The sequence below is a fragment of the Ricinus communis genome, chromosome 6 (assembly GCF_019578655.1).
Source record: "Ricinus communis isolate WT05 ecotype wild-type chromosome 6, ASM1957865v1, whole genome shotgun sequence".
Lineage (NCBI taxonomy): Eukaryota > Viridiplantae > Streptophyta > Magnoliopsida > Malpighiales > Euphorbiaceae > Ricinus > Ricinus communis.
In genome coordinates, this window is record NC_063261.1 from 24,681,875 (window position 1) to 24,695,231 (window position 13,357).

At 28.5% G+C, this 13,357-nt stretch overlaps 1 protein-coding gene across 3 annotated transcripts; it reads left to right on the forward strand.

Annotated features, from left to right (window-relative positions):
• Positions 1-2,915: 2,915 nt before the first annotated feature.
• Positions 2,916-10,367, forward strand: LOC8279908 (protein BTR1). Of its 3 annotated transcripts, none has more exons than XM_015727512.3 (9): positions 2,916-3,153; positions 3,307-3,432; positions 4,647-4,885; positions 4,968-5,074; positions 7,256-7,449; positions 8,755-8,813; positions 9,449-9,544; positions 9,622-9,683; positions 9,788-10,367. In XM_015727512.3, the coding sequence occupies exons 2-9, from the start codon at positions 3,345-3,347 to the stop codon at positions 9,882-9,884; spliced, it is 942 nt and encodes a 313-aa protein (XP_015582998.1). In that variant the 5' UTR covers positions 2,916-3,153; positions 3,307-3,344; the 3' UTR covers positions 9,885-10,367. The 3 variants fall into 3 exon arrangements, with proteins under 3 accessions (XP_015582998.1, XP_015582997.1, XP_002532622.1); XM_015727511.3 differs by having other exon boundaries at positions 2,922-3,157; positions 8,752-8,813; XM_002532576.4 differs by having other exon boundaries at positions 2,924-3,153; positions 8,752-8,813.
• The last annotated feature ends 2,990 nt before the right edge of the window (positions 10,368-13,357 follow it).

Here is a 13,357-nt window from a genome sequence, read left to right on the forward strand (position 1 = left end):
AACAATTCAAATAATTAAAATGTGTGCACCTGTTTAGTTTTGCAGTTGTAGATCAACACTTAGTTCACCATTATGATTCTTCTGAGACCACGACCACTTTCTCTTATGAAGATATGGCTCCTTTTGATTGGAGAGGTGTTTTACTTCTTTTCTTACTAACTTTGATGTGTGCCTACTGCTTCCTCATATTATCTTCAGTATAAGACATATTTCCACTGGATGTCCCTTTTTATATGTGTCTTTTGCATATGCTTTTGTCTCATCTTGTATCACCTTTGTCATTTTTTATTTACTTATCACACATCATAAATAAGACACTGAGAAATAAAAATGGCCATGAGGCCTACTTTTATTAAATTTTTGAATGGTGGTTTTAGAACTTCACAGTAAAATAACAAGAAAGAAAAAATAACTAAAAGAAAAATTGGCCATTTATTTTGGCCTTACATAGATTCTAAGAGTAATAGAAAATATTATTCTAAGATTTTTTTATTGGTCGTAAGTCGACCTTATGCCTCATTGTTTATCTTTTTTTTTTTCCAGATTTGTTGTACATTTTGTATTGTTTTTTCTGTATGTTTACACTAATAATGTACAATAATGCGAAGAAATTTATATTAAAAGCAATAGCGCCAATAATTATTTTTATAGAAATCTCATTTACTAAAGAGTGAAATTAACGAAATTAAGTGTTCTTAATCTCTTAATTATGGCTGAGGTTACTAGTTCATTTGTAAAACCAAGTGAACTGAAATGATTATTGTGAAGAAGATTATTCATGCCAATTAAAAATAAAGAAACTAATATATTTCCTTCTTCTTATTATGTACATAGAAATTAAATAGAAAAAAATATCAAAATACCTAAAATGAATATCAAAAGTACGAAATAAATATGAAAAGTACTTTCATATACGAAGTATACTATTATATATGAAACAAATATCAAAAATCAATTTCATATACTAATTATGCATATTGAATAGTATTTTTATATTCAATGTATATCAAATATACTAAATATATACTAAATAGATACTAAAATAAACGAAATGAATATAAAAAAATATAAAATAAATATCCAAAAAATTCCAGATACTAAATATATAAAAAATATATATAAGAAATATACACCAAATGTGTATCAAATACATAATAAATATCAAAAAATAGTTTTAGATACCAGTTTCAGTACTAGTTATGTATACCAAATATTATCAAATGGATACCAAACATATACTAAACAAATACCAAACAACTTAATACAATAAAGCTTATGAACAAATACAACAAATTGTTAAGAATATATACAGTTTTATAAAAAAAGTATACCTAATATATACTACTATATTTTTGAAATAAATTTTTTATTTATAATATTTTAGAAAGAAACATTTTTAACATTGTACTAACGTTGAACTGAATTAAAAAATCTGAATATTTAAAATAAGAAAACATTTGGATTAATAAAAATCGGGCTATATAAAAACATAAATTTAATTCAGTTCGATTTTTCAATTTAAACCAAATAATGTTGAACTCTAGCATTAAGCTAATATCAAATTATTTTTTAACTAAAAAAGTTTAGCAAATCAGCAGTACTCTGTTAACAACTTATAACCTCTTAAAGTTGAAAACAGAACTACAATTAAGTCTAACCATTTAAATCTAGTGACTACAAAATAATTAGAAATTAAATGATGATTAGTGGAATTGTCAATTTGGTCCAAGTACACTCTGACCCTTTTAACCAATTTAGAGATGACTTAGCATTTGACTTCTCGACTCACGAATCTCAGCTCCTAACCGCAACTAAAACAAGATTTAATGTTTGCTTATCTAAAATTGGCTAAAAAGATAATTGACCTTAGAATTTATTTATTTTATTACTTTATTGTTATATGCAGTGTTACTCATTGGAGGCCCTGAGTTAAAGATTATATAATAAAAATAGCCACCTTTAAATTTGAGATTCTTCACAGGTCAAATATAATTAAAAAAATTTCAAATAATATTTATACTATTATATTAACTTATTATTTTGTATAAATATAATATAAATACATAAAGTTAATGTAATCTATATTTGTATCTTATTACCTGAAGTTTTCATCAGGCTGTTTAAAGTGGAAGGTAGGTGGAACGGTAGTGTCCTATACTAGTTAGTTAGGCTAAAATTAATTTGGATGCATTCTATAATAGAATTTCTGATAGAGCAGTTAAAGCTTTTATCTATGGAAATCGTAAAGGCTCTGTTAATTTTAGAAGTGTGCCATAAGTTTTTTACAGATATCTCTAATGGCGAAAGCTTGTGCTCTTAGAAATGCAGGCAAATATGCAAGCATTTTTATGTATCAAAAGATTGTTTCTGAGTTTGGCTCCTTAATGATGACTAACAGTATCAACAATTACGAAAATGATATTCTATAGGAGATCACACCAATAGTTGAAGATATTAACATTTTTGTCGAAAGACTTTTCAACTTAATATTATAATTGTGTTGCTGATTGAACATTTAAATCATTAGTTATATCGTGTAATTTTTTACCTGATTGGAAAAAACTTCTCTATCTCGATCTTTTTTATTTCTTGTCTCTTATATAAGATCATATTAAGTTGAAAGGAAAATACATTTATATCTTGCATACATTCAACAATTATAATTAAATTTAAAAAATGTGATAACATACAGTGTCCACAAAATCAATTGCCTATATTCATATGAAAAGAATACAATAATGGACTACGAAGATGGTGAAGTAGTGGCGGGTTTATAAAAGCAAGTGGCAAATAGTTTTAAGTTAACCAAAGATCATATGCAAGTGTCGTAGCAAGAGCAGTCGTGCCATGACGTGTTTAAAGTTATGAATATAAATAAAATAAAATACACCTTCGAAACCAGCGGTTTTCAAGGCTAAACGGTGCCTGTAACATACCGAAACAAAACCATAAGCTAGTTTATAGGCTTTTATTTATTTATTAGCTATACCACTCTTACGTAAATTAAAATTAGAATGCGGTAATTAGCAAAAAAAAAAAAAAAAAAAGAAATTGCAATTTGCAGCGACTCAACACAAACACACAAGTCGCACAGCTTATCCTTCGCAGACACACACAAACGCCACAGAAACCCTCAAACTTTGAACAAACAAAGTAAGTAAGTCTTTGGCTTCTCTCTATCTCGATTCCTAGTGGCATTGTTTTAGTGTGTATGAGATTAATTTTCTGTTTTCTGGTTTGATTTTGTTACGATTTGTCTGTGTTTTTTCTTCTTCTTCTTCTTCTTTTGTTTTTTGTCCTGGTAAGGTGAGGGAAAGTGAAGTGAAGATAATTTAAGCGGTGAAATGGAATCGACGGAGTCATCTTACGTGTCATCACCGGAGGCACCGCCTCGTAAGAGATCTCCTCCACCGCCGAAATCGCCTACTTCTGGTATGTCTGATCTGATCTACTTTCTCTCTCTTTCAGTTTTTGCCGTTGGTTCTTTACCTTAGTTGCTTTATTTGTGTATTAGGCGAAATGTTTAACTATATTGGAAAAAACGTGATAACTTCTATGCCGCATTTGTTTTCAATTTTAGTTGTGTTGACGTGAACTGGAACCCTAACTCTAGGAATGGCTAAATTTTTGCTTGTTAACATTATTGACAGTTCAATTAATGATAAATGCCTTGTTTTAATTTGGTTTCTAGCAACTAACAAAGCATTATTTTATGTTCTTTAAAGGCTCTTAAAATAGCAAAAGTTCACATAAAGTAGTTTAGTTAGTGGATGTAACTGGATATTCTTGAAGACTGATATACATGCCTATTTATATCATTCCCTTATAAATATTATATAAGATGCAGAATTCTGTGCATTTCTTTTTCATTATTGGATGAGATTTTAATTTTATTATGGAATTCTTGCCGAGCTGCTGCATTTGATAATTTAATTAATATATGAAAGTATAGATCTGAGTGATATTATATTTATATTAAAATTTAGTGTCCAGTTCTGCTCTGCTAGTTCTCTTGAATTCAATAAAACTTGAGGTCAGAAGGGGTTTTATTACAATAATGTGCTTCTTTGACAGTGAAGGCTCTATTATGTTTTAAATTTTTGTCTGTTATAAGCTTTGTCTAGTTAATTAATAGGTCATCATTGTTTGTAATTTATAGAGTACATTGCTACTGTAGTTGAGTTCTTTTGATAAAATTCATATCATAAAACAACAATTGAAGTCAGGTTTCCTTAATTAACTTCTCTAGTGCCCCTCATGTGCCACTTAGATAAAGACAAGAACTGCCCTCCAAGTCATGTTGCTCAGTCTAACAAGTGTACAGAGATATTTAAGTTTAATTGTGCCGTCTATCTTTTACATTCCTGCATATTCGAGTTTTAATTACACTTAGTGGGATATTTTGGTAACAACAATTCCTTACTTCATCATGCGACATGTGATCTGGCATGCGGATACAAATTGCTTTAATAATGTACCTACTGGTTGGAAAATATGGTTGAAACACACATATTAACTTTAAAAATTGATTTTCTGGTGAACTCATGCATGTGAGAAAATTAAATTATGGTTTGGCATATGATTTCATTCTGGTTTAATTTTCTTTGCTAATTTGTTTTTTTTTACATAATGTTTGCTGCTCTCAGATTCTGTCGAGAAGCCAACATACGTTAGATTTCTTGTTTCAAATGCTGCAGCTGGTTCAGTTATAGGAAAGGGTGGTGCAACAATTACTGATTTCCAGTCGCAGTCTGGAGCAAGAATTCAATTGTCACGTAATTATGAATTTTTTCCTGGAACATCCGATAGGATAATTTTGATATCTGGGATCTTGGATGATGTGTTAAAGGGCGTGGAACTTGTTCTTGCTAAATTGCTTAGTGAGGTAAGTATATTGACACAGACTTGTTCTGTAAATGCTATTTATTTTCCAATGCTAATTCGTTAATCTAATTTTTCTTGGTCAGCTTCATACTGAAGATGGTGATGATGTTGATCCAAGAACGAAAGTTAGACTAGTTGTTCCAAATAGCTCTTGTGGGAGCATAATCGGGAAGGGGGGGTCTATTATAAAGTATGACATACTGCTTCTTTTTCTTTGTGCTGATATGGTGTATCTGCTTGCTATATTTTTAATAATTTATATCTGAATCCCCATAATGATAGTTGCAATGAGGATTATGGTCAAGCAAAAATGATGGTTTTCTGGTATTCGTTTTAACCAGCATTCTTTATATCTCCTTCACGTGCAAAATTTAGTTATTATCATCTAAATTTCTTTAATAGCTTATCCAGAAAAACTTACTGCTTGGTATCTTTAAATTCTTTGAGAATCTTCTGCAATCCTAGTTAACATTTGAGTTTCCACTACTACATCCATAAAATTAGTGTTAGAATTTCACTTTCCAAAATCTATATTTCTGCAATTATTTTTTCATGCTTCCATGCATTTTTTAATGGTAATGAAGGATCTATTGCCAAATCCTTGATTTACAGCCCCATCTTCAAGAACCCTGCCAAGGTGAATCCATATTCAAACTTACTTGTGCATGTTTGAGATCGGGTACATTTTAATTAGTAACCTACAGAAAACATTAACATCGCCATTTACCTGTAGAAAACTATAGCTATTGCTTTGCCTTTCTTTCCACATTGTTATTAGCTATATGTGTGATCTTATGGCTTTTAGAAAAACTGGTTTGGTGAAAACATGTCTCCTGGTTCGCTTTTGACTTTGATCTTAGTAGGTTGCCTAGGACCCTTGCATTTTAGTGTGCCTTCTCGTTGATATTATATGGTATGGATTGTGGGCTCAGGGTGTGCTCCATTTAACTGTTGGCTGTTCAACTTTCATAGCTGGGTCAAAAGTGCTTGGTTCACTATCTAAACCAGCAGTTCTTGGAGTATGGGCTCTTGTTTTTTTTTTTTCTTATCAGTTGCTAGCCTTTCGGATGCTTTCTAAAATTTTTATTATCTTGTTGGTAAAATTTGTCATGTCTAACTTACCATTTTCTAAAATATTTTGTGTGCTCAACATTTATTTACCAGACAACAATTAGGAAATATTAGCAAAATGTTGTGACTTACACTTTGAATTGATTATGATATGAATATATGGACTTGGAAGTGGGAAAAGTTAGTTAATTATGAATATTGATAGAAGATTAATTTTATTAGGCTACTCTCTTTCTCTCTCTCTTGTTTGACACATAAAACAAGAAGATATGTACAATATAGATATTGAAAGTGCTCATTTACCATACTCGTGTGGAAAATTTTATATTCATCTTTTTGCTAAACAATTCTGTTCACCACCTGTACGCTGCCAGTCACCAAATTAAGCATTATTGAACTTTTGGCCTAGATTGGTTAGGTGATAGATTTTTGAAGTCCTTAATCATTGAAATGGATTGCACATTTTGATCACTAGGGTGAAGCACTGATATATGATATCTGAATAAGTGTTTTAGTTGGGAAAGAGAGTTGTCTATCGCTATAATAATTTTTCGTATTTTTGTGCTACACTTGTTGTGTTCTTAATTCAGATGACCTTGTTCTTCTGGTCCATTTTAGGCTCCATATAGTTTTTAGGTATATAATTCCTTAATTTCATTTTTATAACTAATTTTTTGAGTTTTGGAAACTGCTTTTGGAGAGAAGATGGTAAATTGATGCTTTTCTGGTTTGATAAAAGCAGTTTATAAAAAATCACAAATCAATCTATTAAATTAAACAAACTCTAAACCTACTCTTTATTTTTTTTTTTTAGCACTCAACAAAAATTGCAAACAGGCCCTTAATAAGTTTTCTCTTGCCCAATTTTGGTTTTGTTGGAGATTATTTTAGTGAGCTTTGTGTGTGATCTAGTGCTGCCTTTTCTTTCTAGCCATTTGTACTGTAAACTTCGTAACAATCCTTGGATCAGCATCCAACTTACTAATAGCCATTGGGTGCGTTATAGCTATCTGTGGATGCTTTTGCACCATCTATCTCATACTATGATGTTTTTAAGTGCAAGAATCACTTCTTCTCGTCTTTGCTGATCAGTATTTCATTTCTTTTTCTTCCCTTAAACCACATTTTTCATGGTGTATCATGTGGAAAAGAACCATTACATTATTTTTATGGTTGTTTTGTTTGCTAAATCATAACTAGTTCTACTTTCATTTCTACTTTCTTGCTAGTAAATTTTTTTCTTTTTGAAACAGAGGGAGGAAGAGAAGGATGCTGATGTGTGGATTTTATCTTTCTGTAGGTCATTTATTGAAGAGTCCCAAGCTGGAATTAAGATATCTCCTCAGGATAATAATTTCTATGGGTTGAATGATAGGCTGGTGACAGTGACTGGAACTTTAGAGGAGCAGATGCGGGCAATTGATCTCATTTTGTCTAAATTGTATGACGATCCTCATTATGTGCAGACTATGCATGCTCCGTTCTCATATGCAGGTCTGTCTCTAGTCTTAGCTTGTTACTCATACTATTATTGTTTTCTTGTTTCAACATCTGCTTTTAGTTGATTGGCTTGATATGGAACAAATCTGGTTATGATCTGGTATCATGAGCTTTATTGTAGGTTATGGTTTGATCTTATGAGTAAAATCTTTTTGTATCTGCAAATAACTTGGGATTTGTTAGTCATAGTTTTGATGCAGGAAAAGAAAACTATAGGGGAAAAGAGGAACCTGCATCTTCAGTAGAGATGAAAGACAATCTGCAATACAATTTGCCTTTAAACTAAAACCAGATACTAAATATCTCCTTGGATCAAAAGCTGAGAAAAGTAACTAGGTTACAGCAGACTTCAAGTTTTATCAATTCTTATGGCTTATGCTCCTGATAGGCATACTCCAAGTAAAGACTAATTCAAAAGTGATAAAGGGCAGTAAATTTGCTTGTGCAAATTTTGGCATCTAGCGTAAGAGTAAGACATATGTGCAACTTTTAAATTGAGAAAATTGCCATCTATGCCACCTAAATACTTAGGTAAACTTCTTTTTTTTATGAAAATTAGAAACTCCTTATTTTTTGTTTCCCAATGAATATAAAAGCCTAATTAATTACTGAAAATACTATTTAGAAGAGTCTACTTGTCCTAAATATCAAAACCGAATGCAACTTCCTAAATAACAGAACATTGAAGGATATCCTAAATTGTCAGTATTAGTTGTTAATTAAAATGATTTTATAGAAACTTCACTTCGTCATATGGTTTCTATCTGATTTTGGTTCTTTATGGTGCAAGTTATTGCTATGGTCAAGGACAAATTTTCATAGGGAGAGTCCCATCCCTCTTGCTGTGCTGTTAAACTGGGGGAAGGGGAAATTTTATATGTATTCTGTGTAATCCAAACACTGAAAGGCATGTTTATGTGGCAACAGTAGTATGTTATGAGTTAATTTTGGTCTATTATGTAGCATTTTTAGAAATTGGAGGACTTGATTGATGGAAAGAGCTGCAGAACTTAATTGAGATTTTGTTACAAATTGGATGACTCTTGATTTATTTAGCATATCAGAATGAAGTCCTCTTGTTCCAAATCTAACAGTGATTGCCAGTAGCCATCTAAGTAAAATTATTTAAGGATGTCTGAGCAAGGAATGCATGGCTTGGCTTCCTTGTCGTTGTTCAAGTTGTGTTTTCTCTAAATTAGTTCCTGCTAGGATTTCATCTTTGAACTGTTAGGTATAATATTCTTCTCTTATTTTCATTGTGTTCCATGTACATTTATGCTTCCTTCTGTTGCACAGTAGCATACAACTCAATGAACTATGGAGCAAATGGAGCTGGCGGAAAGTTTCAGAATAACAAGGTTTACTTTTTTTTTATAATACTTTATTCTTAATTGCGATTTGTAGTGTTATTTGCTGTCTCTTTTGATTACTCTGGCAGAGAGTGCTTGATGCTTAATGCTTGTTTCTTAGTTGGTCTTCCTGTATTCTAAATTTATTAGTGAATTGATTCCAATTTTTGAGTTCAGCAGTGTTATTCTATCATTTACGCAATATTAGAGCTGCAATGCTCAGAATTAGCTCTCAGAAATTGAAAATATTATATTGAAGAATCATGTTATACATATTTGGTCTGTCTGGTAACAGTAAATACCTAGTATTTCTTGCCCTCTCTGTCCTATATTGCTTTTGATTGGTGATGCAACCTCTCTGCACCTTTTACTTGTGTGTCTTTTAGGTTGCATAGTATTTATAGTTGATATTTAGATACATTTGATATTTGAGGCTATGATTCAACAGAAACTACATTTCTTCAATTCAAGTTAATAACCTTATTTGTAGCTGATCTGCTCCTTTCCTTTCCGAATGTTTGCTTTCATTAATGTCTTTAGAATTCAGTGAGGCTCATCACACATCTTGATGATAGTGATTCTCAATTCTTTTATGTTTACACAACATTTTATGTCATGGCGATTGTGATTCTGATGTTTTCCAGGAGGATCGAACCAACTCAGTGACGATTGGCGTTGCAGATGCGCATATTGGACTGGTGGTTGGTCGGGGTGGAAGGAATATAATGGAAATAAGCCAGGTTCTTAAATAACATAAACTCTGCATAATTACTTAAATACTTTATTGCAACTAATGTAAGGCAGTTTGGTTTGGCAGGTTAGTGGGGCCAGGATAAAGATATCAGATAGAGGGGATTTCATGTCTGGAACAAATGATAGGTATTAGAAAGATGTCGAGTTGATGATTTTGCTGCCAAATGTTTTCTGACCTCAGTGAGGAGTAATTTTGACCTGACTCTGTTCTCTTTCATCTTGTGTGGCAGGAAAATCATCATCACTGGATCACAGAGAGCCATCCGTACTGCTGAGGGCATGATAATGCAGAAGGTAGCCTATGCTTCTGAGAGGGGGTCAGATTAACCTTCAAGAGTTCCAAATTATTTTTGTTCTGAATTATTTTCTTCTTTTTTTTTTCTTTTTTTTTTCTTTTTTTTTTTTTGTGGAACTGGCAATTTCTTCATATATTTGGTAATTTAAAATTTGTCCATATACCTTCTCTAAAATGAGTTGCTTAGCAATGTCGAAAACTATGATGGGAAGAGCTAAAGGATGGAAAACTTTTTCATAGAATGAGAGAGAACTTTCTATAGGAAAATTTTTCAGAGTACAAAGTGGATTTTCCGGGGGGGAAAAGTTGTTGGATAGTAGCTTTAACCGAATATTAGGATTAGCTTCGATTGCATCTCTTGATACAATGTAGTATCCAAATTAGCAAGTTTTGCAACTGATCTATGTTTAACTGGATTATGCTTTGATTGATGTATAAGTGATTTGTCTTTTGTAATTTTCTTTATTTGTTTAAAACAATAAAAATGTAGATTTTGTTGGTGGGCCTTTTGCTTATATTGTCTGGGTTTTTGTTTTTGTATTGGAAGTATTTAAATTTTTGCGGAATTAGTTTTAATTAAATTAATCTTTATTAAAATAAATGGAGTTTTTAAATGAATTTATATTAGTTTATTAATTTATTTTATAATATTAAAATATTTTTTCACTTTTTACTATTTTTATTTTACTTTTTTTTAGTATTTTTTTAAATAAAATAAATTTCTTAAGTAATCTTATACGAGTGTAGCATAAATGTTGGCATTTTTCAATTATTATGAACTTCTCTCCATGGCCCTGATTAGAATGTTTCCATCGCCCAAACCCTCCTATCCTATTTATATTTCAAATTTGCCGAATTCAAGAAGCCAACCTCTAAGTTGCATTATGCTAATTATCTGTAGTAATTCTAAGCAGAGTAATTACTATTTGTTTTTTGTATTTTTTATATTACATTAGTTATTTTATAATATTTAAAAATCATATTTTTTCATTATTTTAATAAAAAGGTTTCTACATAAAAATTTTGTTAAACAATTGATAATTGGATTTGGTTTTATATTATTTATTTTCTCATAAATAATTTTTATAATTTATTTATTATATTAAAACTTTGGTCTAATTTCTTTGTAAAAGAACTAAGTTTAGTGTCTTTATAAAAATAACAAACCAATATCCTTTAATTACTCTAATTTTTAGTTAGATTTAAATCTACTTAAATTTGAATATCTTAAAATTACTTACATTTATAAAATATTAAAAAATCATATAACTTAACTTTAAGTTATTAAAAAAAAGATATTATTTTTATTATTTATTTTATATATTATAATTATATAATTATAACCTTGATAAGAAGTTTGAAAATTAAATCATAGTTTTTTATTAGTTTAGTCTCTTAATTATATTAATTTTTAAAATATAAAGAGATTTTAGGTGCAATAAATGAGATATGGATAATTTATATATTACACCAAAAATCAAGAGACAAATAGTATAAAACTAAATATAATTAATGGTTGTTTAATAGAAATTATAAGGAAGGAGATTTTAGCATAAGATTACAAGGGTTAAATATTATTTATCTCATGAGGTTTGATCCAATATGTAAATCAGTTTCTATATTTCTTATTATATTAAAACTCTATTGAGTTTTAATATAACTAACTACTATTTCCTTTCGTGTTAGCCGAATGATTGAATTGGTAATTTAATATTACAATTTGATCCATGAACAAAATTAGTTTTATTATTAAATTAGAGAAATCTTATTTTTAGCATAAGTAATTTTAGTATATAATTAAAATAATAAATTTAATATTCTTTTACTTGTTTACATTTTTAATTTTTATCATAATTTAATTCAAGAATATTTTAAAATGTATTAAAAATATTTATTTTATGTTTAAAATTATTAAATTACTATGTAGTTTAATTTTAAATTTTTAAATAAAATAAATAATTAAAGTTATTAATTTTACTAGATACCAAAATTAAATTTACGCATATTAATTTTATTTGAATGGTTGATAAAAAAATTCAAACTTTAGTATATAAAATTATATGATTTTCTTTATTGACAGTGAAGTTGTCAAATTAGTATATAGATTATTTTACTAGATTAAGACATAATTGTTTAATTTAAATTTTTATTTTTTATATAATTTAACTATAATATATAATAAAAATAACAATAGAATGATTATTTTTAACTAACAACATCTATTTTATATTAATAATTAAAAGTAAATTATATAGTAATTTAACAATATTATTGTAAATATAAGTAGCTTTAAAATTTTTAAACTTGTTTAAATTAAATTGTATTAAGAATAAAAATTAGTAAGAAAAAATATTAAATTTAATATAAAAAATATTAAATTTAATATTCTAATTAGAACTAAAATTAATTTGTGCTAAAAATAAAATTTTACTCTGATTTGATAATAAAATTAATTTTAGACAAATATGATATTTAATAATATGTTTAAAAATCAAATTGCGATTTTAAATTACTAGTTTAGTCCTTCGACTAATAGGGAAAGAGGCGGTAGTTAATTTTATTAAAACTCAAAGAAACCGTAATAAAAAAAAAAGAAGCAAAAACCAACTTATATATTAAATTAAACCATATGAAATAAATAATATTTAATTTGAATTATAAAATATAAGCATAAAAATATAATTTTTGAATGTTTAAAAATAAAGAATGTAATATGGAAACACAAAAGTATATAGTAATTACTCCTTTTAAGTTGCATAACCGTGGTTCGAAAATATGTATGGACAATTGTCTTTATGAGTTTTGTGGTCAGTTGTAAACCATTACGGTAAAAACTTTGCGAGTTACCATAACTTATGCGGAAGAAAGGATACCCTTTTTTTCTATAAAAAAAATTATTATTTTTACGGCTTTTTTTTTTTTTCAATTTATGATTTTTTAAAAAATTTCTTTTAAAACTTCATTAGAAAAAAATATTAAAAAAACACATAAAATATATTAAAATGATATCATTTAATTTAATTTGTAACATTGTAAAACCAGTCAAATGAGATAAAAATTTCTTTTTAATTTTATATCTTTATATTTAATATCCATAAATTGAATGATATTATATATATATATATATATATATATATTATAGTAGCTAACATGTTTGATGATATAAAGATGTGTTTGATGATATGAGGATGTGTGTTTTAAAAAATATACTATAATATATAAGAAATATATTAAAATGCGGTTAAAAATATACGAAGATATAACCAAAAGGAATAAAGTGCAATTTGGCCACTAACCTTTTCATACTGGCTCAATTTAGTTATTTTTCAAATTTATGGACTTTCAAGCCCAAATCTTTGTATAGTTATTTTTCAAATTTATGGACTTTCAAGCCCAAATCTTTGTATATTTAGCTCAAATTAATCCTATGTTGAAAAAAAATGAGAGTGAAAGTCACACTCTCTTGAAAAGTAATTAAAAGATTATAATATAATTTAAAAATTAT

Excerpts from the sequence above, each read along its gene's own strand:
- LOC8279908 (XM_015727511.3), top strand. The coding sequence starts at position 3,345 with ATGGAATCGACGGAGTCATCTTACGTGTCATCACCGGAGGCACCGCCT. Across the intron at positions 7,450-8,751 it reads TGCTCCGTTCTCATATGCAG|TAGCATACAACTCAATGAAC; the intron begins GTCTGTCTCTAG and ends TCTGTTGCACAG. Across the intron at positions 9,545-9,621 it reads ATATAATGGAAATAAGCCAG|GTTAGTGGGGCCAGGATAAA; the intron begins GTTCTTAAATAA and ends TTGGTTTGGCAG.